A 26,794-nucleotide genomic window follows, 5' to 3' on the forward strand; every position below is an offset into this window, starting at 1 on the left:
CATAGGAACATAGAAAGCTGCTTTGTAACAAGTCAGGCCATTGGTCCATCTAGCTCAGTATTGTCTACATGGACTAGCGGCAGTTTCCCAAGGTTTCAGGCAGGAATTTCTCTCAGCCCTATCTGGAGATGCCATGGAGTCTGCATCTAGGAATTTCTGCATGCACAGCTCTGCCATTGAGCTATGGCCCCAAACATGTAGCAAAGTAACTTTTAAAATCTTATCTGCTGGATGGAAGATTAAGAAGATCCGCTGGTAGACTGATAATTTGCAGAATGCTGGGAAAGGTTTCAGACTCTTCATAGTTTATCAGTTAGACATAAAAAAAGATTCCCTGTCACGGCTGGCCTTGTGCTAATTATTCTCTCTGAACCCCAATGTTTTTCACTCGTAAAATAACTGTTTTTGACCAACTCTTTTTGCAGTTCTACTACTCAGTTTAAGAGTTTGCTGTTGGAACCCCTGATTGATTGATTGATTGATTGATTTAGATTTACATGTCGCCCTACTCCCATAGAACTCAGGGCAGCTTACAAACAATAACATATACAGCAACACAATTCTATAAAATACATCTTACATAATGTCTGTAATGATCTGTAAAAACTCAGCCCACTTCAGTTCAGACTTAAGCACTGTCTGATTGGGGCCAAAGCAAAGTAAACCAGATCAAATCATTCAACCTCCTGAAGTGTTGCTTTGAATGCTTGCACCCCCACATCTAAAAGTACTTACAGGACTGGCAGGGGGGAGAAGACGGGTTCTTCTTTCCCAGCGGGAAGGGAGCAGGCTGCATCTTCTGTGGCTTTCATTTTAAAATGACTTATTTTTCTTTAATTCCCCTGGAGTCCTGGGAATGGTGCTGGTGCTCCTGGGAATTGTAAACTTCTCTGAGGCTGACTCCAGGACAATTAAAAAAGAAGTAGAAGTAGAAGAAGAGTAATTTTAAAATGCAAGCTACAAAAGATGCTCTTGGCTCCCTTGTTGCTGAGACACAGGTAAGTGTCTCCTATCCTATGCCCTATACCCAAACAAGCCAAAGTGAAATGGGACCCCATCCCCAGTGGGTCCAGATTTGGGACCCCTTAGAAACACCAAGTTGACCTGAATCAAATAGAACACACTTCACAGAGCTCTAAGAAGTAGTCACTATTTTGCATCTGACTCTGCCGCTATTTTGCACTGGTTCCAGCTAGTGGACCTTGTAGATCCCATAAAAAACAAAGTAGATCCTGCAAGGGCCTGATATCTGTCCATTCCTATTTAACACTTTCCTTGATTGTGTCAGCTTTTCTCAGTCTTTCTAAAGGCCACCTAGCCTATGATTTAGAAGCCATTTAAGCCTGCCATATTTGAACTTGAGCTGGATTATATTTATTTTGTGCATCATATCTTGAGGCTGTAATTCCAAACATATTTACACCGCTCTGGGCTCCTTGGAGGAAGAGCGGGATATAAATGTAATACTACTACTACTACTACTACTACTACTAATAATAATAATAATAATAATAATAATAATAATAATAATAATAATAGTTTTCAGTGAGAATTCCTTCGGAGTCAACATAACTAGGATTTGATCTGGTAACCCAAGACAAATTCTGTTAAGTGTGTGACCCACCAAGCTGAATGCCATGTACCAACCATGTGTTATGGCTTACCAGATGCTTGACAATCCCTTTTTGCGGCCCCATGTTTGGTAGAAAAACCAGGATGATCATCAAGCCCGTGTGTAGTCTGGAAAACTAATGTTACTCTTTCTTAAAATGTTGTTATGAGCATCAGTTACTCTCCATAGATTCAGGGATATGCAAAACTTTTCTCAGCAACTTGTAAATAAATATCCATATGGTAATCCTGAAATCTAGGGTTACTTGTTATCTTTAAAATAAGATTTAGCCTTCCTCCTGGGCTCTGCAAAAATGGAATGGTAATTGCAACTATAACCAGTTCTTCCTATGGGCAAACTTGTTAAGGGAAGAAACTATGGGTTGAGTTTCAACAATCTTATTTCCAAAGGGGAATTGTAGAGAACCTTCTTCTATAACATTTTTTTTTAGGCTAGTCTCACGACCAGCCTAACCCTGACTGGAGCAGCCCAGCCAGAGTAAAGCTGGTCATGAAAAGCAGCGGGATCCTTGTGGATCCCTCCACTTCCCACCCACCTAACCATCTTAAGAAGCCCAGCTATTAGCCGAGGCAAAGGGTACACTTGCACCCTTACCCCAGCTACTGGATACTGTGTGTCTCCTCGGGATGAGTTCAGCCAAGGAGACACAGGCATGCTTGCATAGAGCGCCTGTCTGATGGGATAATACCCAATGCAATGTGTGTGTCATGTATTGCATTGTGATATATCTGGAGGCCAGAACAACAAGTTCTGGCCCCAAATCCCTCCACAATTCTCTGTGCCTCTTGAAGCTGAATAAAGCAGGGCTGCCTGTGTGGGCACATGGGAGGCATGCTGAAGATGGACCATTTGGTTGTCTGGTGGGGGAAGGTAGGTTAAGACCAGCCTTCCCACCGTGCCATCCCAGCCCATCCCTAGTGTTCATTAGAATTGCCTCTTTATCTAGAAGCATATCCATGAATACCGTGAGGCCATTCAAACAAGTGAAAACTGTGTTCTAACCAGGTTTGGGAACTGTGTGTGCTCCCAATTTTTGGTTGTGTGGAAGCAAGGTAGGAGGAAAATCTGAGTGGCTTTTCCTCCGACTTTCCTTCCACACAATCACTTCAACCCAGATTTTCCTCTACTTTCATACAACCAAAAATTGGGAGCACATAGAGTTCCCAAACCTGGGTAGAACACAGTTTTTGCTTCTGTGCATGACCTTCATATCGATTTTCAGCATATATTATTGTAGCATGGGATGTATGTGCTCTGAAATACCTGGCAGCACACTCCTGTGTACCAGCACAAGTAACTTATAGTCATTCCAGCTTGTCAGATATTAGTCAGAAGAGAGAATTGGCCTGACTGCAGCCTTGTACTAGGGGACGAACTTTTGTCCCACAGGGATGGGGAGGAAGGCCAAGCTAGGCTGAACTCCCTTTGTGGCAGGTGCAGTGCAGGCTGGGTGGAGATGTACATGGGTTTGAGAACGGTGAACACCCTTGGGCAATGTGGAAAAAGGTGGATTGGATAATTTGTCCCTAGAGGCTTGGTGGCTCAGGGACTTAGATTCACCAGAAAACCTACTTCAGGGCTTCATACACCTCAAAGGCTGCACAGCTTGGTGTGTGTGTGGGGGGGGGGGGTTTGAAGCCCTAGGAGTTGCCCTGACCCAGACGGGTTGACGATGAGCAAGATGAAGTGGGCTTAGTCTGCTTCTATCCTGAGTCAGGGTATGTCACCCATTTGGGGGCACAGGCGAGGACAACAATGTCCAAAGCTGGCCTGGTTAGGCCTGCACTGCAAGTGGTGGTGTTTGTTCCACACAGTTTGCTGATTGTACCACGATAATAAATTTGGGCCCTTCTATCCAAGCTTATTGTGTCTTTGCGTGCTCCTTGGGACTGGGGTGTGGGGACAAATGAATCAGAGAGCTGTTTCAATGCAAGATGATCTTTATTTTCCACCTAACACATTAAAAGAGCTGGTAAAGGGAGTATCAGTAGATGGGAAAAGCTATGTAGAAAATAATTTTCCTCTGCAGATGTGAGTGTCATATCACATTTCAGACTACTGGAGTAATAAGCTCACCAATTCTTTGTACATATGTTTATAAAGTCTGAAAATAATGGGTGGCATTCACACTGTCCCTAGTCTGGGACAAGACTCCTTGCTCTGAAGTAAGATCAACTGTGGATACTACTCTATGAGTATAGAAAGCTAAGTCTTGTGAGATTAGCATGGTACTAGAATTACAATTATTATAGCAATAGCAATAGCAATAGCACTTACATTTATATACCGCTCTATAGCTGGAAGCTCTCTAAGCAGTTTACAATGATTTAGCATATTGCCCCCCAACATTCTGGGTACTCATTTTACCGACCTCGGAAGGATGGAAGGCTGAGTCAACCTTGAGCCCTTGGTCAGGATCGAACTTGCAACCTTCTGGTTACAGGGCAGCAGTTTTACCACTGCACCACCAGGGGCTCTTTATAGTCTTGTTACTATTGTGATGGCCATCTCAACTATTTTTAGAAGCATGATTCAGCTAAAAATGAGAAGAAGCAAGTGTGGGGCTTGTGGATTTCATTATGGTCTCACTATCTAATTATCTTTTTTAATTTGACCATATCAGGAGCCAGAGTGGTGTAGTGGTTAGAGTGCTGGACTAGGACTGGGGAGACCCGAGTTCAAATCCCCATTCAGCCATGATTCTAGCTGGGTGACTCTGGGCCAGTCACTTCTCTCTCAGCCTAACCTACTTCACAGGGTTGTTGTGAAAGAGAAACTCAGGTATGTAGTACACCCCTCTGGGCTTCTTGGAGGAAGAGCAGGATATAAATGTAAATAATAAAAATAATAAAAATAAAATAAATATCAAGGTAGAGCTTGAAATCTTCATGTAGGAACGGTCAGATTCTGTTTAAGGAAGGCAGCATGGTGGCTTTCTCCATTTTGAAATCCAGTACCAAGCATTTATATTACTGCAAGGGCCTCTCTGTTTCTTATCTTGCTTTGTCTATGCATCTTGGGGTGGCTTTTTCTGTTATAAGTGAGCAGGGTCTATGGGAAGACAAAATCAAATACGACTTTGTGGATCCTTAAGTAGTCACAATGCTAATCCTCGGACACATCTGGCAACCTATGGAATGCCATGGAGTAACTTTAGAAATGGAGCCCAAAATGGGCAGTGAAATGGTTAAGAACATGCTAAAAGCTATATTAAGCTCATTAAATAGCCTGTTTGAGATCTATGGCTTTAAGGTGCTTAAAGTTAAGCCTCTGGTTTAGTGTTTTGATTCATCAGGTTCTAGTGTTCTGTGGGGTCAAGTACTTAATCCTCACACCAATTGTCTTTGGAAAGGAAGGGAAAGGAAGGAGAATTAAAAAGAAACTTCACAGAAAGCTAAAAGCAAATAAAAGTTTTTGCTAAGGCATTGGATGAGAATTGTCCTGAGTGGGCCAGAACTCTGAAAGGAGACTGTATAAGTAGCAGTTACTGCTGACGCTGCTCTATGCTGCCCCCGAGGCTTAAGTTTTGTATAAGCCACCTTACCTGAGCTGAAAAGAAAAGAGCCCTGAAAGACTAAGAGTTTTGTAAAAACAGAAGCTTCATCCAGCCTGTGGGCAAGGAAATACAGCTGCTCTAGTAAAACTAAACAGAGCGTACAGTCAATGCTAGAAATGGGCTGTATGAGTCATTTTACATTTGCCCATTCTTGCTTTTTGTCATCAACCAGTTCTGTTTCAAAACTGGCACTATGTCTTTTCAAACATATATACCTTTGTAAGATTTAAAAGGCAAATCACTATGGTTTTTTTCTTTAGCAGAAATAACAACCTCAAGCCAATTTGAGGTTGAACACTCTGCCTCCTGAGATTTGTAATGCCCCCTCCCTCCTGTCCTTTAGGAACCTACTAAGAGCCTCCTCTGTTTTACCAGGCTTTTAGTTTTAACCTGTGTGTATGTGTGTCTGTGTGTGGGGGGTGTTCTTTTTATTTTTTCCTTTATTTTCCTTTTTCTCCCCCCCACCCATTTTCTCTTGTCTTCGTTCTTGTTTTAATTTATGTAAACCGGCTCAAGTCTAAGGAAGTCAGGTGGTCAATAAGTTAGATAGATAGATAGATAGATTTACATTTGCAAGCCAACCTCAAGGCAATTTACACTTTCGATGGTGCTACAGCACACCAGTGTCTATTGCAGTAAAACTATAACATGCAATTCCAACTGACTGATTGCATTTCAGTGGCTTATTCATTGTATTTCTGAAAATGTGCATTTTATCTGTGCACATCATGTATTTACTAGGCCAGTGCAGCTGGATACATCCAATATGGATATCGGAACAATATCGGATATATCGGAAATAATACCAATCCAATATTAAGACGCCTACCTTGAATCGGAATTATTGGAATCACTATCCTATTTTTTAAAAAAATCAGGAAAAATATTGGAATGTTGGAAGAAAAAATGGTGTCAGAAATACAAAATGGCATTGGCATCTTTCAGCAGTAAGAACAATTTTTTTAAAATGACTTTTTGGAAAATGGCTGCATTCTGCCATCTGCCTACCCTTGCATTTACCCATGTTTCAGAGGACCAATATCGGATATATCGGAAATAATACCAATCCAATATTAAGAAGCCTACCTTGAATCGGAATTCCTGTCAAATAGCATCAGCTGGGATTATCATTCCCTGAAGCTTTTAAGGTTTCATAAGGTTTTCTTATGCAAGAACACCTTTTTGCTTTGACGGAATTTTTCTCTTGCACAAGAACACCTTGCCAAATCATTATAATTAAAAATCAGGGGGTGGGAGAATCCTCATAGATGTCTACAGAAAAGAGAAAAAAAGGAAATTGGGAATGGCTGGGCAGAGAGCGGACTAAGCCCACTCTTCCCACAAGCCCAACAGAAGCTCTTCTCACCAATCATGAGAAGAGCTTCAAGATGTTATTTCAAAGGAACACCTTAACAAACAAACAAAATAATTAAAAAGAAATGGATAGACCGATTTATTTAAAATTCAATACACAGAGTCCTGTCATTTTAAACTACATGTGTGCCAGATTCAGAGCTCTCTGCACAGTATTGCCAGAACAGCGTATCTTGGAGCTGCAAAGAGCACTCCTCTATAGGATTTGGAATTGTGGGATCACAGCTTCCATTTTGGGACACCTGAGCTCACGGGATTGTGAACTCTGCACATGCCCACATTTGGCATACTATGTAATTTGGTCACTTAGCAGAAGCGACCAATGTACCCTAGGTCACCATAATGAAGGATTGAAGGGAATCATCTCCAAAACCTCTTTGTCTGACTTTCAAAGAGAAGGGAAAGCTGGGAAAGTAGGCCTTAGGTTAAAAATATATTCTCAGAGGGAATAGCTAACTCCCTCCTGCAAGAGATAATTCTCCTTTGCAGTAACTCAGATAAGTGTGGCGCATCTCGACCCCTCTGTCAACAAGGTAATGAGCTAGCAAGGACCAAGGAGTGAAGTAGTCAAGTTCTAAGAAAAGCTTATCTCTCCACATGGAGAGACATCTCAATAAGCCCATTATTCACACCTCTGGATATACTTCACTAGGGGATGTGCGAACCGGCTTGTCCATGAGCCAGTTCACACTCGAGCCAGCTAGGCTCAAAGGCTAGCCCTCGAACTGAACTGGGGAGTGGCTCAGTCCAGCAGCAAGTCAACCAAGCCCCCCACTCACAAGCGAGCTTGAGGGCCATACTTGTAAAGGGGAAATCTGGCAAGGATTATCTTTTACAAGTAAAGGACTGTGGTGGGAGGGGGGAGGGGAAAGTTGCCCTTTTATAAATATATGAATATGGATATATGACAAATATTTATATACCACTTTCCAACAAAAGTTCCCAAAGCAGTTTACAAATAAATAAAAATGGTTTCCTGTCTCTCCTCCCCAATTTTAAAATAAATAAATAAAAATGTCTCCCTGTTCCCAAAGGAGTCACAATCTAAAAAAGAGACATAAGAGAGACACCAGCAGCAGCCTCTGGAAGGATGATGTGCTGGGGATGGATAGGGCCAGTTACTCTCTCCCTGCTAAATAAAGAGAATCGCCACTTTAAAAAGAATCACCTCTTTGCTCAGTTAGCAAGGTGTGTTTACCTTCAAAAACATGTTGCTTCACAACGGGATGTGGGTGGCGGCAGCCACAGTGGCTGCAGGGAGGGCGTCAAGGGCTCTGGTGGGGGATGGCCGAGGGAAAAGTTTCCTCTTTTACCTTCCAAAACACATCGCTGCATGGCAGGATGGGGGCAACAAGGACAATGGGAGCTCCTTTCTCCAGTTCCCTGTCTGCCTCCCAAATAACAGCATGGGCAGAAAGGCCCAGAACAGGCTGCAGACTGGCTCCTGCTGTCATTTGGGAGGCCACCCCATCCTACCACACAGCAGAGTATTTTGGAAGGTAAAAGAGAGGACACCTCCCACCACACCACCACCACCAGAGCCCTTTTCTTTACTTGTAAAGGGGAATCCTTGCTGGATTCCCCTTTATAAGTATAGCTGTTGAGCTAGACCATGTCGGGCCCAGGCTCATTTGAACTGGAAATGAGTCACCCAGGGGTGGCTTGAATCCGGTCCAAATTGAAACCAACGGGGCTGGTTGGTTCTATGCACATCCCCACACTTTACCTGAGCCATTTCCAGCCATCTGTTGAGTCGTCTACACCCAAGTTGACCAAGTCCTGCAACCATGAACTTTATTATTCTACTTGAGTTTTTCAGCCCCTCCAGGGAGGGAGTGTGATTTATGCATTGTCCCCGGCCATGTACACATACTCCTGTCCCAGCCACATGGCCTTGGGATCAGAACTGGAATCAGAATCTATACGAACATTTACCGTACTCGTTCTCAAGCTTGCAAGTGGTAGTTCTACACCACTTGCCCTTTTCTTCTTCCTGCTTTTCTGCTGCCTTCCCCTTGTGAGGAGATCTGCTCATGTGCCCATCTACAAATGCACCAGACATACCACCAGATAAGAATAGATAATTCTAACGTTCTGCCCTCTAAATCTCTTTGCCCCCTTCTCTTTCCTTTCCACTTCTGTATCCAGCCCTTTTTATGACAAGCCTTAGGCTGATTTGTTTACTATTTATTCATTGAATTTATATACCACTTAATACCAAAATATCTAGGCTGTGTACAGAATTAAAACATAATATAAAATATAAAACATTTAAAATTCATAAAAAGATAAAAATCATAGATAAAAACATATTAAAATTTTAAAATTAGATTTCAGTTAAAAGCCTGGGGAAACAGGTACATCTTCAGGGTCCTCCTAAAAACAAACAGAGAAGGAAATACTCTTATTTCAGCAGGGAACAGGTTCCAAACCCCTGGTGCAGCAACAGAGAAGGCAGGGTCACAAGTTGCCACCAAACGAGTTGGCAGTAACCATAACCGGACCTCTCCAGATCATCTTAATAGGCTACAGGGTTCACATCAGAGAAGGCGCTCTCTTAAGTACCCTGGACCTAAGCCATTAAGGGCTTTATAGGTAATAACCAGCACTTTGTATTTTGTTCAGAAACATAGCAGCAGCCAGTACAGTTCTTTTAGAATCAGTGTTATATGGACCCTTCAGGTAAACCCAGAACCAATCTGGCCCTGAACCAATCTGGTTATTCTGAACGAATTGTAGTTTGCGAACTATGTATAAAGGCAGCCCATTACAGTAGTCAAGCCTAGAGGTTACCAGCATATGTACCACCGTTTCAAGGTCATTTGTCTCCAGAAATGGACGTATAAGGCGTATCAGCTGAAGCTGATCAAAAACACTCCTGGCCACAGCTTCAACCAGAGAAACCAGGGAAAGTTTGGGATCCAGGAGCACTCCCAGACTACGAACCTGTTCTTTTAGGGGGAGTGTAACCTCACCCAGGACAGGCAGATCTAAACCATCTCTTGGATTCCAGCCCCCTACATACAGTAACTCCATCTTGTTTGGATTCAACATCAGCCTGTTATCCCTCATCCAGCCCAATCTTGCCTCCAGGCAGGCACTTAGTGGGGTTGTGCCATTTCCTGATGGTATGGAGAAATAGATCTGGGTGTTATCAGCATATTGATAGCATCCCAGACTAAACTTCCTGATGATCTCTCCAAGCTGATTCATATAGATGTTAAAAACCAGAGACAGTATGGAGCCCTGTGGAACACCAAACTTTAGCTCTCATTTTTCAGAGAAACAGTTGCCAAGCAACACCATCTGGAATCTGTCAGAGACGTAGGAACGTAACCACTGTAAAACAGTGCCATCCAATCCCACCTCCTTCAAGCGACTCAGCAGGATACTATGGTCAATGGCATCGAAAGCCCCCAAGAGATCCAAAAGGATCAGCAGAGTCACACTCCCTCTGTCGACCACCAGTTGGAGATCATCCATCAGGCTGAGCAAGGCAGTCTCAATCCCATAGCCCACCTGAAAGCCAGTCTGGAAAAGATCTAAATAATCCATGTTATCCAAAACTGCCTGGAGCTGAGAAGCAACCGCTCTCTCAATCACCCTGGCCAACCAAGGAAAATTAGAGACAGGTCTGTAATTAACTAACTTTGAGGGATTCAATGAAGGTTTCTTCAAATAAGGTCTAATAATAGCATCTTTAAGACAAAGAGACAGCCTGCCCTTCCTCAGAGAAGCATTTATGATATTTACCAGACCCTCTCTAATAATTGACTGTCAGGTAAAATAAGGTAAGTTGGGCAAGGGTCAAGAGAGCAGGTGGTGGGATGTGCAGTCCGAATAGGTTTGTCCACATCTTAAGAAGTACAAACAGAAAATGATCCAATTTAATCCTACAAGAAGGGTTGCTGGGCACCTCTACGATAGACTCTGCAGTAAGCGTGGAGTCTAGTTCAGCATGAATATAAGATAACTTGTCTGCAAAAAAAAGTTGTTTAAAACATCTCAGAGAGTGACAGATCGTTCCAAGATCAGATTCAAGGCAGAGGGGGAATGAACTAGCCCTTTCACAACCCTAGCCAACTAAGCGGGACGTGAATTCACACCAGCAATGCAGGCAGAGAAGAACTGCTTTCTTGCCGTCAGCACTGCCAGAGCATAGATTCTCCAGGTTTCCAGGCAAAATACAAAGTGCTGCTTATTACCTATAAAGCCCTTAACAGCTTGGGCCCAGGGTATATAAGAGAACACCTTCTTCATTACAAACCCCGCCACCTATTAAGATCTTCAGGAAAGGTTTGTCTGAAGGTGCCACCAGTTCATCTGGTGACTGCACAGATACAGCTTTTGTCTCTACTAGGGATCTGCAAACAGTTCGAAAGGGGTTCAGTTCTACATCGAACCAGTTCGGTTCGATTTTTTTTTTGCCCGTTCTGGTCTCCGTATGTTGGTGCAGCGGCTATTTTTTCTGCTGCCACACATGCGCAAATGGCCTCTGCGAGGCCTGGCATGGCCCAGGGCCTCACAAAGGCCATTTGCGCATGCACGGCGGTGATTTTTTTTAATGGCCACTGCACATGAGCAAATGGCCTCTGCTAGGTCCTGGGCCATGCCAGGCCTCACAGAGGCCATTTGTGCATGCATGGCAGCAGAAAAAATGGCTGTGGTGCCAACATACAGAGGCCCGAAAGGGCCAAAATAAGTGGCCAATTGGGCCGCGACAGTGATGACCGAGGCTGCCAGGGGCAGGGGGAACCTTTGTGGACCCTCCTGCCCCCACGGCCTAGAGGAAGCCCCCCCCCAAGGCGCTAAAGGTAAAAAATTTTTTTAAAGATTTGTGAACCCCCCCGCCAGACCAACTCGAACCGGGTTCGAAAGGATTCCAGACCAAACTGGTCTGGTCAGGTTTGAGTCTGGTCTGGACTCAAACCGAACCGGGCCAGCTGATTCCATGCACATCCCTAGTCTCTACCCAGTGTCTTAGTATTTTTTCCCCTTTAGTCTATTGAATTAAGAGAACAAATAGCAATATAGCTTTGAAACAATGGTCTGATAAATACACGATGCTGTGCAGGATAGCACCTGCATACAACTCTCTTATCCTGGGCAAGGAGCCAATGCACCCAAAAACAAAGTGTTAATTGTGTACCAGATAGTCATATGAATTAGTCATCCCAGAAGACTGAAGATGGACTACTTTTGTTACATAGGTAAGTTAAGCAATTTCTTCACTGAATGCCAACACAGCAAACCTAAGTACAGTCACAAAGAATTGAGCCCCACTGCTATGAATGGAATTTGAATAAAACCATAATTGTTTAAGAGGCAAGTCTCCTTTTTCAGTGTGGTTTCTTCTAGAGCAAACCTATTACTTCTGTGTTCCAAGTATCATCCAAATACATGTCATATAGCCAGTCACCCATTGCCATGGTCAGAACAATAATATACTGGCTGCATATGGGTCTTGAACTGATCTATAAGCCACAGCAAGCATTTAATATAAGCCATGCAGTCCATTGCTTCAAAATTCCTCTTTATTTAAAGTGCATATCTTTCCCTTGGGGAAGAATCAACCCTCCCCACCAAAGGCCTTGACAAATTATTTCACTGTTTTCCTCTGTGCCCTTTAAAATGTTTTGTAGGAAAATGCAAAATCAGCTGAAATGCATTTTGCAATTACCTTCAGACTGACAGTGCTTTTCGAAGTACAAATCATTCTCTTGCTTCTTGGGAAGCTGCCCGAGTGTGCCATTCACATTTTTTCTATCTAAAAATGAAGCACAGAAAGCAGTTTTTTGAATTCAGATCATATTAGTAAAGGAGTTGAAAGTCCTGTGTAATTAGCATCGGGATGCAAATCAACCAATTCCAACAGGCAACCTCCTTGAAAAAGTGGCTTTGACCATTTCTCAACCTTGCAGAATATTTACACTTTGATTCAAATTTTACATGTACAAAGAGCTCTTATTCAGTACACAGGACATCTGAACTTCTTGCATAAGTGGTGGGGTATACCTGCATGACAACTATGCTTATCATCCAATTTGTATTTTAACACAAAAGTGGGAACATAAAACAAACATTTCAGGAATCTGTAAAAATATAAATTATACTATGCCTAATTTGCATATACCACCCTGTGCAATATTACATGGGAGGGCAGGATATACATAATTTAAAAAAATAAATAGATGCAGACAACATGGCCCAAGTTGATCCTTAATCTCACCATCTACAGCGTAAATAGATGAGGCCCAGTGAGGAAAGATGCCAGCTGAAGTTACTACTCTCTCTCTCTCTCTCTCCCCACCCACCCATCCCCGATTCTATGGTTTAGATGGGTATTTTATCCACTTATGCCCCCCCCCCAAAAAAACTATAAGACCGACATCTAGGGATCACCATCGCTATTACATGAACCCTGATGCTGATCAGGGCCATAAATTTGGCACAACATTATGTGGGTGGCATAAGTTGTGTCTTACCATAGATTTAGATCTTCTACTTAGTTTACATTCGTTATCAGAGAGAAACATTATATTAAAAAATCAGATTGGCTAAATATACACTGAACATTTAAACATGTTCAAAATCAAAAACCGAGTTGAATAGAGGAATGGAGAGGAGAGCTGGACTTGACATAGCATGCATGAATTGTTCCCTTTGTTAAGTAGAGTCTGTCCTGGTTTGCATTTGGATGGATGACTACATGTGAGCAGTGTCTACTGTAAGATATTCCCCTTAGGAAATGGAGCCATAGCTCTTCTTCAAGAAGGTATAGCCAGAGGTGTAGCTATAATTGAGTAGATGGGTTCAAAGGACCCAGGCCCCCAAGCTCCTGAGGCCCCCCCCAGCTCCACCCCTATCTTCTTCATTATCTTCCTCACTCTAAGGGGCTGCTGGAGAGAGGGGTGAACATGGAGCCCCTCTCCCCTAGCTATGCCTCTGGGCATAGCATCTTCTTGCATCCAGAAGGTCTCAAGTTCACTTTCTGGCATCTCCTGGTGGGGCTGGGAGAGACTCCTGCCTGAAACCTTGGTGAGCCGCTGTTAATCTGTGTAGACCAGGGCTGCTCAACTTGGGCCCTCCTGCAATTGGCCTACAATTCCCATAATCCCTGGCTATTGACTGGGGATTATGGAAGCTGTAGTGCAAAAACTGCTGCATGCCTATGTTGAGCAGGCCTGGTGTAGACAATACTGAGCTAGATGGACCAATGATCTGACAGTATGAGCTTCCGAATTGTGCCTTCTGCTTCCAATTTGTCAGATTATTAATTTCTTAGGACTGGCAAATAGTCAAACAGAGACCAAAAGGGCAGTCACTGCCACATACAAGGTTGTCATAAATATTGGTGCTGCAAAGCTGGCAAGTGTAGGATAAAAGGTGGTGGGCAGCAACCTGGGATCCCTTTTGTCCACATTCTGCAAATGTCAAGTTGGACATTTGAATCAGTCCAACATAGTCTGAGAAGCTGTAAGAAGAAAAACTCTCCATTGTTTTGATGTATTTATGCAGTATCAACATCTTTACAGTTTTAGTATGATGAGGGTAAAATACTGGTTTCAGAAATAAGGCTGAATCACGTTCATGGTTTACAGATTGTACTCAAGATCATTTAACATTCAGAACAGTTTGGTTTCATGAGAAATATCCTTTATTATATTTGGGGACAATTGTGTTGTGGAAAATTGAGAAATCCCTTTTTTAAAAATCCCCATTTGTAAAAAAATTAAGTAAAGCAATTGAGATTTATGTGTTTGAAAACAATTTAATGTCATTAACTATGCAGATTTTCGTAATGTTGCCTTTAGAAGGCATCCCAACTGTAAATGCTATCCATTTGTTGTCATGTCATGAGATAGAATATGAATGGATCCAAACCATGCTGGACTGCAAAACTCACTTTGAGGTCAATAGGCTTTTTGTGATTGATTGCTCTGTTTTTGTTTATTTCCATATTCAGCAAAGAAAGTGCATTTTTAAAAATTGGAATCGTACGATTCATTTTTAAAAACTGAATGTCAAAATAGCATATGTTTACCATCAGAACTGAACATGACAGTAGTTTATTCTGTGAGATTTTTGGAGTCACTGTGTTCACGACTCACCTCCATGAGCTCGGACAAGGATCATTGTGCCATCACCCTGAGGATGAGGGTCCTCGCAAACAGGAAGCCCAAGATGCCAATTGGACATCTCTGGAGGATGGGAGGAAGGGTGTGTGTGCCGACGTGACATAGCTTGGCAGCTGGACAGGGTTGGCCTGGTGTGCAGCCTCCTGGTTTTGCAATGAGGAAAGAGACAGTCTCCACTCCCACCCACTCAATAGGGAGTAGAAGAAGCAGAAGCATCATGGCACAGGGCCAATGAGGGCATCCAGGAGGGACAATGGCTTCAACCATGGGCAACCAGATAAATGGAGGGTGGCTTAGTTGCTAGAGGAGTGGACCTGGAAGTAGGGCGGGACTCGGAGAGTTGCAGCACCTGGGAGGGTATATTTAGGGAGATCCACACTCAAGGTGAGAGGGGCCAGGCAAGACAAGAGGTGGATGCAATTTTGACCCCCAATGAGGGGCAAGAAAGATTATCTCACTGGCAACTGGAGGAGGAAAGAAGGGTGATGTAGCCCTCTCCACACACATCTGAGCTGCTCTAAGGGCTCCAGATGGGCATGCTGAGGCACCTGCCTCTACACACTGATTAAATGACTGTTGTCATGCTTCGGCCTTGGCGAGCACGTGAAAAATAGCTATTTTAACCACTGAAAATAAATAGAATATTATTTCTATTAAAGCTGAGATGTCCAATCATATTCTCCCATACCCATGCACAACCCTTTTCCGTTGTTTTATTTACGAAGCATCCATTATGCATACAACCTCCTGTGAATGAACAAACATTTAACCGTGAATTTATTGAATTATTCCACATTGTTCTTTTGTCTAATACACTTGGCTTTGCGTAACAGTATTCAGGCCATTAAGAGACCCTTGATTTGTTTGCGAGTGGAAACAATATAAAGGTAACATAGGATACAATGTGAATTACTAACCAAATGCTTCATTTTCTGACATGGACTTCTGGATAGACCTGGGAAAAGATAAAAGGAGTACAGAGTCTAATCAATTATACATAGTTTCAGCCTAATTCTCCCAAAGTCGCAGCAATGATTTTAATATGCTTTCTTTAAAATGATATTTGTACACTCTAACCACAGTGGACTTTTGTGATGAAATAGGCTGCACCCTACATAAGTTTATGCCATAATAAATTGGCCATAGGACTCGCTGTCATTTATCATAAGGACAGCTCTGCTTTGGACAAATAAGTTATTCTCAAACCAATCCTAATTTTCTTCCCATCTATTATTCATCAGCACACATTCACCAAATAGTTTTGGGGAGCCTGACTCATTCAAGTTGCACATCATTTACAAATAAGTGACTTATTGGTTAGTCATCTGAAGAAACTCCAATAAGTAGAAGTGGTTCTGCAGCAGTGAAAAATCACATCCAAGATCTAGGCAACTGCAAAAAGAAAACTAAGATTATTTTGAGTCTCAAGTATGATGCTGGAAAATATATATTTTCTATTGACAGTAGTAGATAACTAAATCACCATTCAGAAAAGAAAAATCCTGGAATTCAGATATCACTGTAATTTACCTCTCTTGTCACAGAGATGTAAATGAGCTTTTGAATGGTCATTCCATTAGCTAAGATTTCATTTAAAAGTTTTTATGTATTACTTTTGTTCTGGTCAGTGACTGTAATAAAGATAATGATTGATTGAAGATTTCAATTAAAAGCAATGATACCAACACAGAAACAAAATACAGTTTGAGGCTCAATAACATTTTCTCATCAAATTCTTTGATTTAGTTCGAAATTGGTATCTACTGACTAGTAGCACAAATTATAATATTGGCTCATACACATCTTAGCTGAACCAATCTGCTGTCACAGTAATACTTAATAAAATACAGTCTGGCCTCATGGTTAATCTGAATCATTTTGCAAACTAATTTTTATTGCACTAAAGTGGGGGTGGGGAAAACCTCAACAGAAGATTATTAGGTCAATGGTACAAACATTCTTTGAAATAGGTTACTACTGAAGTCTTTCAGAAAAACAGACATATGGTTAAACCCAGCCCAGATTAATGACAGCCTTGTGCAGATGAGTTTTGATGTCCCTGCTTTTATTATTGTGCAGAGCAGCCTTTGTGAATACAGTATGAAGAGAAAAAGTGATGAAAAACTTTAGTAATGAATTGCAAAATAGTGCATTACTATCGCTCCTATGTCTGAGAAAAATACAATTAAAATTACTAAGGCTAGAATACTAAACAAAACTGGAAACATCTCAGAAGACACAGCATAAACAATGTATACTTACTTCCTTTTGTTCATTAAAGTGTTTTCAATATCAGAAAATTCCTATGTGAGAAAAAGTAGTAAAAAAAAGTTTTGATCAGTTCCTAACTTGTTCTGAACAGTGCTAATTTTGCTTAAAGAACGCTGGCTGACATCCTGACTCATGAAATGTGTATCTAAGCAGGCTCTATGGGGACATGCTTGCACAACCCCCTCCATCCTCCTGAATGCACACTGTTGCACCATGCTTTCCAACAATCTGAACACAAAGCTCTTTGAAGGAAATTTCAGAAATCTTATTATAAAATTTCAGAAAGCTTTTTATGATTTGTCTCAGAAAAAAAAGTAATGCTAAATCTTTAGCTATCAGCCATTACTCGGCGACAGTCACAATAGGGGATAGACAGGAAGAGATTTGTAAACTACTTGTAAAACAATCTGCCTTAGGCAAGTTGCGAATTTACGCACAGACTGCAGCAGAAGAGATGCAGGTCAGGTCTCTATTTGCAGCATTGTAGTTAGAGGGACAGAGAGAATGGGGGAACTGAGAGGCTGGAGGGGAAAGGGGAACTTATTGTGGGGTGGACAACTCTATGAGCCTGTTGCCGGGTATGTTGAGAAAGTACCCTGTCAGAAACTCTATAGCACTGCTGCCCATCTATCGGTCCATCAAGAATCAACTTGATTGACCTATATAAGCTAATCAGTGTAAAGCAGCTTCATATATTTGGGTTTTTAACATGCACTGTCTGGATTTTCCACCTCATGTTCCTTGCCTTGGGCCATCCTCGACTTTGCAGCTCAACTTTGCCCCTGCTAACTGGGCAAAGAGGCACCTTTTACTGTGGTGATTCTCTTTATTTAGCAGGGGGAGAGTAACTGGCCCTATCCACCCCCAGCACAGTACTTCCAGTGACTGTTGCTGGTGTGTGTCTTATGTTTCTTTTTAGAATGTGAGCCCTTTGGGGACAGGGAGCCATCTTATTTGTTTGTTATCTCTCTTTGTAAACCGCCCTGAGCCATTTTTGGAAGGGCAGTATAGAAATTGAATTAATAATAATAATAATAATAATAATAATAATAATAATAATAATTTGAACCGAACCAGCAATGTTCAGTTTTGTGCACCCCAGAACAACCCGGAAAAACCATGGGTTGATTTGGGTTTGGGGGTTCATTAAAAAAAATTTAAACTTTTTTTTAAAAAAAATGAAACTCACCACTGCTGCTCCAGGGGCTTGTCCATGGCTGCAGGTGGGGGAAGATCCTCTGGAGGTTCCCCCTCCCCTGGCCAGCCTCCATTTAGTCAAACATTGCCCAGTTCAGGTGCTTTTCGGTCTATATTTCGGACCTCCATGGAGATGGCCATTTTGGAGGCCACCACACCTGCCCAATAGGCCTCTGTGTGGCGAGGTTATTGGTCCATTGGGCATTGTGCAGTAGCCTCCAAAATGGCTGCCACCACAGAAGAAAGGCCTGGAACAAGCCCCAAATTGCACAATCTAAGTAATTTTTTAACTAAATGGAGGCCGGCGGGTGGAGGGGGAACCTCCAGAGACACACACATCCCTTGAGGCCGTTAGCAAGCAGAGGTGAGTTTTATTACTTTAAAGAAGTTTTGAAAAAATTGTTAACGAACTTCCAAACCCAAACCAGGGTTTGTTTGGTCCGAGATCAGGCTGAACAGGGGCTGGTTGGGTTCGGGGGTGGTTTGATATCAAACCAGCTGTATTCATTATGAAACAGGTTTGAATTCAATCCCCACTTTTGCAACACACACACCCCCCCCCCCGCCCAGGACTTTTAGGATGGCTACGGGCCTTCTTGGAAATACCTATGTCCTCTCATGCAAACATGTGCTATACCACTGAGCTAGACCTTAATCTAGCATAGGTGTATTAATTTTAAAATATGTTTAGGCTTACTAAATATAATTGTCACTTCTTCTCACCAGTTATCATAAATCTAAGCTCTAAGCAGGGGCGTAGCTAGGGGAGAGGAGGCCCGTGTTCATCTCTCTCTCTGGCGCCCTCCCAGAGTGTGGGAGATAATGAGGAAAATAGGGAGGGGTGGAGCTGGAGGGCCCTCAGGAGCTGGGGGCCCGTGTTCTTTGAACCCTTTCGCTCAATTATAGCTACGCCCCTGGCTCTAAGCTCAGGAATGGCTGCTACCATAGCACTGAGCCTCCACAAATTGTCAAAGGGCTCTGTTACGTTATCCATTCCAAAACCAAGTGCAAGTGGATGGCAATATGGACAGATGAGATCATACAGGAGTGTTCCCATTAATCAAGGCTACATTTTGGTAGCATTTGAGCAAGACCTTCAAAACACACCATCACATGAGCAACTGACTAGAATTAGTGACTGAAACTCGTAGAAGGCAACATCTTTTCAGCATCTAGCATTGACTATGGCATTCAAAAAGCAGATATTTCATTTCAAAGTGCATGTTTCTAGTCCTTATAGCTAAAGAAAAAACATATAAGCAACATCTGGTGAAGAATCAGGAGAGGGCCAAATAATGTGTGCACAAACTCACATTATGACCACCTCAGATGTACCAGGGATTAACATTTAAAATAGTTCTAGAGCTAACTCCTGGCAGACAATAAGATTTTTCTCTGTAGCAGCAGTCTTCAGAGGTTGGGAAAAGGTGGAAGAGTTGCTGCAACACCCCTATTCACTGATGGGGAGAAGCCACCACAATCTCTGTGGCATTATCACAAGGGACTTTTGAAGGAAAGGGGAAGGTAAATGAGTAGAGTGGCACTCAAGGTGGTGAAAGCAGCTTATGCCTACACAGCTGCCTTCCATCCAGTAGCCATCTGCAAATGGAAACATCTCAACTTATGAACAAGGAAGTAGGTGAGAGAAGGCAGTGGTGGTGTAGCACCTTGCAGAGGTAGAAGATCTCTGTGAGATCCTGCACCACCATTGCCTTCTCCCATGTTATGGCCAGGTCCCAAATTGTCCAGTCTCTGATGCCAGCCCTGCTATTGGTCAGTCTGTAGCCCAACAGATTGGCTGTCTATTGCAGTTGACGGTGGCTTTTTAAAATCTCAGGCAAAGGTCTTTCAAATCTCTGCTTCCCAAACTCATTTAAAGCTGTAGGACTGAATTTTGGATTTCCCCGGGTAAGTAAAATATATGATCTACCACTGATTTAGACCCAAGGAACATATTTCAATATTTTAACAGCATTAAAAAAAACAAAAATATATGTAACAATTATATTCTGTTTCATTGCACATTATTCCATAGTAAACTTTATTGTAATAATATTATTTTAAATGCTGTTCAGAAGATGAATAGATGACTGTGCCTTCCTTTCTCAATAAATGTAGACCAGCTTTGAACAAATGTATTGCAGTACTGTCACCATTTTTAAATTTTTATATAACAAATTAATTTACATAACAAGTTATATAACAAGTTAATTTGTCCCCTGCTAATGGAGCAAAGAGACGTCTTTTTAAAGTCATGATTCTCTTTATTTAACTGGGGGAGACCAACTGACCCTATCCATCCCTAGCACAGCATTCCTCCAGCGGCTGTTGTTGCTATCTATCTTATGTTTCTTTTTTAGAATGTGAACCCTTTGGGGACAATGAACCATTTTATTTTATTTTATTAATTTTTATTTCTCTATGTAAGCCACTTTAGGAACTTCTCTTAAAAGTGGTATACAAATATTGATGATGATGATGATGATGATGATGATGGTGATGATTTTATTAGTAGTAGTAGTAGTACATGGCAAACTGTATTCCTATTTTGTGTTTGTTTGTTTTCTCATTCAGTAACTGAAGGAATTGGCTAGACTTTTGTGGACCTAGCACAATGATTTTCTTTTTAAAAAGACCACTGCCATATCTGACAGAATTCCTGATGCTGAATAGTATATATATTCCATATGGCAACAGAAATATCTAATATTAAAGAGTAGTTTGTTTTTTTTCCTTTGTGCCCACATTGATTTTACTACTTGGTTTCACTTTGTTTTGCTGTTCTTAGGTCCACTCTTAGCACAATGATTTTTAAAAAACAACAACAACACTACCATATCAGATAGAATTCCTGATGCTGAACACTATATTCTCTCCATATGGCAACAGAAATATCTAATATTAAAGAGTAGTTTGTTTTTTTCCTTTGTGTCCACATTTATTTTACATTGACTTTGTTTCACTTTGTTTTGCTGTTCTTGGGTCCACTGTATGTATGTATGTATGTAAAACTGTGTATCGTTCCATTTTGATAACTCCAAGGCCCTGGGCTATATACACCAAAGTACTTTATAGCACTGCTTGAATTGAACTGAAGCAGGCAGTAGGGACCGGGGAGAAAGCAAGTCTCATTACTTTTTGTACCATACCCATAGCTACTAATTTTAGAAGTCTATGGGGTAAGGTTACATTAAAATTGGGAGGAATCAGGCGCTAGGCTTGTGGGATTTATTAAGGGCCCTCCACCATCTCTCTCCATAGTTCAAGCACTGCTTTGTGGAGAGTAATAGGTGTAATGCACCACTACATACACTTAAAAGCAATGGTTTCTGATGCTGCCATTTTGTGAGCAAAAAATTTCAGGATTCCAAGTACATTTTCAGGTTTCAGAAGTTCTTGATTTACTTCAAGCTTGTCCACAGCTTGTCATATATTCTAACTTGTTCCTGTTCACAATGGGATTCTAATAAAAATAACATATATCTGTTTCCTTCAGAGTGCTCAAAAGAACAGAATCCCTGATGTTTTTGGAATAAAGTTAGGCTGCCTTGAAAGCATTAGGGGATAGTGTTCAGATGGCAACTGACAGAATTCAAAATGTGTGTTCAACTAGGCCCAGTTAATAAGCTTAGAGCTACATATAAGGTGTAGGCCTAATAACTCTCGCTAGAAATAGCAGATAGGAGATTACACACTGCGCTTTGGCCTAAGCAGCATTTTTCCACAGGCTTCATTGCTGAAACGTCACCACTAATCTCATTTTCCATTTCTAGAAACTATTTTATAAATAACCATATTGATTCTGCAGCTAACAGAGTGACACAGCACAGTGCCATTATTTCTAACTACTCTACTAAACTTTCCTTCAAACAAAAATGCAGAGATACAAGAAGTTATTTAACACCTCATTAACACCTGTTGATGGCAAGCAATTTAACTGATTTAGCATTCTTTTTGGTAGAGCTTTCAGTTAGTGGGACATAAATAGTAAGTGCAACATTTAAAAAATATTCCACCTTCACAGACATAAAATATATGAGAGCAGAAATGACAACTTGTTTTGTTTACCATTGTGAGAGCATCTTTGTGATGAATCTATTTACCATGCACTGGAGAGCACACTTCTGGAGCAAACCGTGGTATAAAAACTTTGAGCCAGCATGTTCTAACCAGATTTCTTCTGATTTTTATAAAAATTCCTGGCATACTCTCCAAAATTTTACCAATGAAAACAAGGACATGCCTGTGAATGTGCAGGAGGCATGGTCAAGCAACCTCAGAGGTGTGGCACACAGTTCACACTACAAGCATGGCACAGATGGAAAGCAGGTACTTAAGTGCATTTATGTGGTAGTCCCTAGTCAACTCTGCAGCCCTCCAACTGGACAATCCTATAACATATCATATTTTAACCCTTAAGGAATGAGGATTACACATTCAGAGAACATCATACCAGATTACCAAAGCAGATGAGCCAAACTCATACCCAAGCCCAACTCTGCAGATGAACACACAAAAATAAACTTGTAAAAACCAATTCTCCTGCCAAGGATTACTACCCGCACCCCTGCGCGCACATGGCTGAATACAGGATTTCAACTGCTACTGTATGTGCTGTGGACTGCTTGTTGCCTTAGTGTTGTGCACCTGTTTACACACCAGTGCCCTATTTGTGCACCTATTTACACACTGGTAGAACAATTCTTTGTTCAACTCTAGCAATTCACATGAAAGGAAAAACAACAGTATAAGACATCCCCAAAAGGCAAAAATGAGGACAATAAGGTAAATCACTTAATAAGCAGTGAAACTATTCACATGTGCAAGCAAAACCATGCTAAGGAAGCCCAGCCTGCACATGTGTACTGTAAGCACTGTGTACTGCTCGGATCGGGCCTGATTCCAGCAGTGCTGCAGTGGCAAACTTGCCAACAGAGCCACCTTCCAAAACGAGGTTAGGAGATCACATGCTCTTGTAATCCCATTTCTTTGATTGTCTACCAGCCCAGGTTTTGGGGAGGGAATGGGGAATCCCGATAATGCATGCGCACTCACATGGTGCATTATGGGAGCTCCAAGGAGTAGGGCGATACAGGGCAATGCATCTGGTACCCTGACCCTCGGAGCTACCAGCAGTAGTCGGTAATAGTCTGGGCAGGAGATCTGCCCACCCCAAGGAAAGCAGCTGACCATCTGCAAAGTAAGCTTTTTAAGGCTTCCTCCCCACTAGCCCTCTTGCCCTTTCTCACTGCTTGTGAGAAAGGGCTGAGTGATTTACTAGGGACAGCTTTTAGATTACAGGGACTATACTTGAGAAATAGGGACAATTGAGCTTATGTCCTGGCATGATTTTGTTTTGAAATGGCTAGATTTCACCTACTACATGAGTTGAAATACTGGTAGTCAGATCCTAACTACATTTAACTGGAAGTAAGTCCAACTCGTGTTTTTGAAATCCAACATAATGTAAGTGTTTTATGGAAAACTCAGCCCTAACCATAAAGGATGAAGAGGCTATAGGGAGTTCAAGCAAATGAAAAGTAAGCAAAAGTAGGCATTAGGGAATTAATCTGGGTGGAGGGTTCAAAAAGGTGAGGTTTGCTGTGGAAATCCAGCCTGATCTTCAAAGCCCTGCATACTCCCTATTCAGACATTTTTAAAAGCCCATGCTTAACTGAGCAAAGACGTATCTTTCAAAGTGATTCCCTTATATTTAACAGGAGGAGAGCAAGTGGCCCTATCCCACCCCAGCACAGCATCCCACGAGTGGCTGTTGTTGGTGTTTACTTTGTTTCTTTTTGATATTGTGAGCTCTTTGGGGACAGGAACCAGCTTATTTATTATTTATTTATTTTTCTTTGTAAACCACTTTGGAAACTTTGTTGAAAAGTGGTATATGAATCACAGCAGTAAGTAGTAGTAGTAAGTAGTAACTAAAAGCACCACCTACATCGGTAACCATCTATAGTGGTGCAAACGGATAGAACGTCCCATGCCCGACCTGTCCCTCACCACCTCAGCGTGTAGCTTACACTTACAGTGGTGTTTGTCTGAAAAGGGAAGCTCCATATTTGTGATGGCAAGTGCTTCTATTATTGCAAGGCTAGGGCAGTCCAGCCTCATGATCATGGAAGTGCTTCCCTGTTCAGGCAAAACACTTCCGTAAGCATGAGTAACATGACATGATGGAGAGTGACAATTTGGGGACAGGACTTCCAATACATTTGTGCAGCTGTACAGGATCACCAGTGCTTTTAAAACCATCTGAATAGGGCTAGAATCTTGTAGGGTCAGAGTAGCATACTGGAACCTTAATCTGTGGGATAAGGTAACTATGTTAGAATGAGAAACTTATGAATGAATGAATGAATGAATGAATGAATGAATGATTTATTTATTTATTTATTTATTTGATTTCTATACTGCCCTTCCAAATATGGCTCAGGGTGGTTTACACAGATAAATAACAAATAAATAAGATGGATCCCTGTCCCCAAAGGGCTCACAATCTAAAAAGAAACATCAGATAGACACCAGCAACAGTCACTGGAGGTACTGTGCTGGGGGTGGAGAGGGCCGGTATCTCCCCCCCCCCCGCTAAATAAAGATAATCACCACGTTAAACGGTGCCTCTTTGCCAAGTTAGCAGGGGTTAATGATGATGCTTCTACAGAAGGAATTGCAGCTCTGGTGCTTTATTTCAGAGAAAACTGACTGATCCCTCCCTGCAGGAGTGTGATCAGAATGGTCATTCTGAAAACAGTAGCAAAGCTAAATCTACTGTAAGCAGACTAGCTTGTCTGGCTGTCCTTTGTGACTATTTGGCTCTCCCTTATGCTGCGATTTTAATTTTAGCAACACATATTAACATGGTGACCTGATTTCCAAGAGATAACTGAAATAGGTTCATAGTAATACAACAACAGTCTGAAAATAACATCTGTTGATTCATACTGTATACAACTAAACTGTTGCATGTTATTTTCTTTAAAATAATATTGCTGCTAAACACTGCACAGATGACTTGTAATTATGTTTTACTGGAAATAGATAGTAAGGGCTTCAACAGCTTCCTTTTCAAAGTAACATAGGAAAGCAAACAGGGTTAAGGCAGGGTTAAGGCATCACTTTGAAATTTTTATTTCACTTTTTTTAACGAAACTGATTATGTATTCTTGTTGACTCTCTATACTTATTAGTTATATTTTGGGGCTAATATTGCCCTGCTTTCTAACCTGTCAAGGAAAATGTGTATGCAGAAGCAGGTTTCTGTTCACACAGCTGATGCAGATGTGCATTTGTCTTATGATGATCATACAAGCCTATGGTACTGGTGGCTTTAATGCAGATGTACATTCTATCTAGACCAGGCATCCCCAAACTGCGGCCCTCCAGATGTTGCTGAACTACAACTCCCAGCATCCCTAGACACAATTTTTTGTGGCTGGGTATGCTGGAAGTTGTAGTTCAGCAACATCTGGAGGGCCACAGTTTGGGGATGCCTGATCTAGACACTAACTGTTTCACTGGGTAGTGAAATCAAAAACGGATTGCAAGGAGCTCCAAAAGGATCTCTCCAAACTGGGGGAGTGGGCGACAAAATGGCAAATGTGGTTCAATGTTGGCAAGTGCAAGGTGACGCACATTGGGACGAAAAATCCCAACTTCAAGTATATGCTGATGGGATCTGAGCTGTGGGTGAATGACCAGGAGAGGGATCTTGGGGTCGTGGTGGACAGCTCATTGAAAGTGTCGACTCAATGTGCGGCAGCTGTGAAAAAGGCCAATTCCATGCTAGGGATCATTAGGAAGGGGATTCAAAATAAAACAGCTAATATTATAATGCCCTTATACAAAACTATGGTGCGGCCACACTTGGAGTACTGTGTACAATTCTGGTCACCACATCTTAAAAAGGAAATTATTGAACTGGAGAAGGTACAAAAGAGGGCAACCAAGATGATCAGGGGCCTAGAGCACCTTTCTTATGAGGCAAGACTACAACACCTGGGGCTTTTTAGTTTAGAAAAAAGACGACTGCGGGGAGACATGATAGAGGTCTATAAAATCATGCATGGTGTAGAGAAAGTGCAGAGAGAGAAATTCTTTTCCTTCTCACACAACACTTGAACCAGGGGTCACTCCATGAAATTGATTGCCAGGAGGTCTAGGACCAACAAATGGAAGTACTGTTTCACACAACACGTGATCCACTTGTGGAACTCTCTGCCACAGGATGTGGTGACAACCAACAACCTAGATGGCTCTAAGAGGGGTTTGGATAACTTCATGAAGGAGAAGTTTATCAATGGCTACCAGTCGGAGGGCTGTGGGCCACCTGCAGCCTCAAAGGCAGGATGCCTCTGAGTACCAGTTGCAGGGGAGTAATGGTAGGAGAGAGGGCACGCCCTCAACTCCTGCCTGTGGCTTCTAGCGACATCTGGTGGGCCACTGTGCGAAACAGGATGCTGGACTAGATGGGCCTTGGGCCTGATCCAGCAGGGCTATTCTTATGAATGACTAGTTAAACATGACCACAGATGGATCAGGTCATTGCCTGCTACAGCAAAACTCTTCTACTAAACATTCCTATGTGAGTATAAGCTTCATTGACTGGGTCTTACT

General features: G+C 42.0%; 1 protein-coding gene across 1 annotated transcript in view; it reads right to left on the bottom strand.

The window, feature by feature from the left end:
• Nucleotides 1–26,794, bottom strand: part of SAMSN1 (SAM domain, SH3 domain and nuclear localization signals 1) — a 141,148-nt gene that overhangs the window by 100,055 nt on the left and 14,299 nt on the right. Inside the window, exons 3-4 of the mRNA XM_053310123.1 lie at nucleotides 16,964–17,004; nucleotides 15,619–15,656 (exon numbers count right to left, since the gene is read on the bottom strand). Coding sequence (XP_053166098.1) covers nucleotides 15,619–15,656; nucleotides 16,964–17,004 — 79 coding nt within the window. The remainder of the gene's footprint in view (nucleotides 1–15,618; nucleotides 15,657–16,963; nucleotides 17,005–26,794) is intronic.

Source organism: Hemicordylus capensis, chromosome 3, assembly GCF_027244095.1.
Source record: "Hemicordylus capensis ecotype Gifberg chromosome 3, rHemCap1.1.pri, whole genome shotgun sequence".
Lineage (NCBI taxonomy): Eukaryota > Metazoa > Chordata > Lepidosauria > Squamata > Cordylidae > Hemicordylus > Hemicordylus capensis.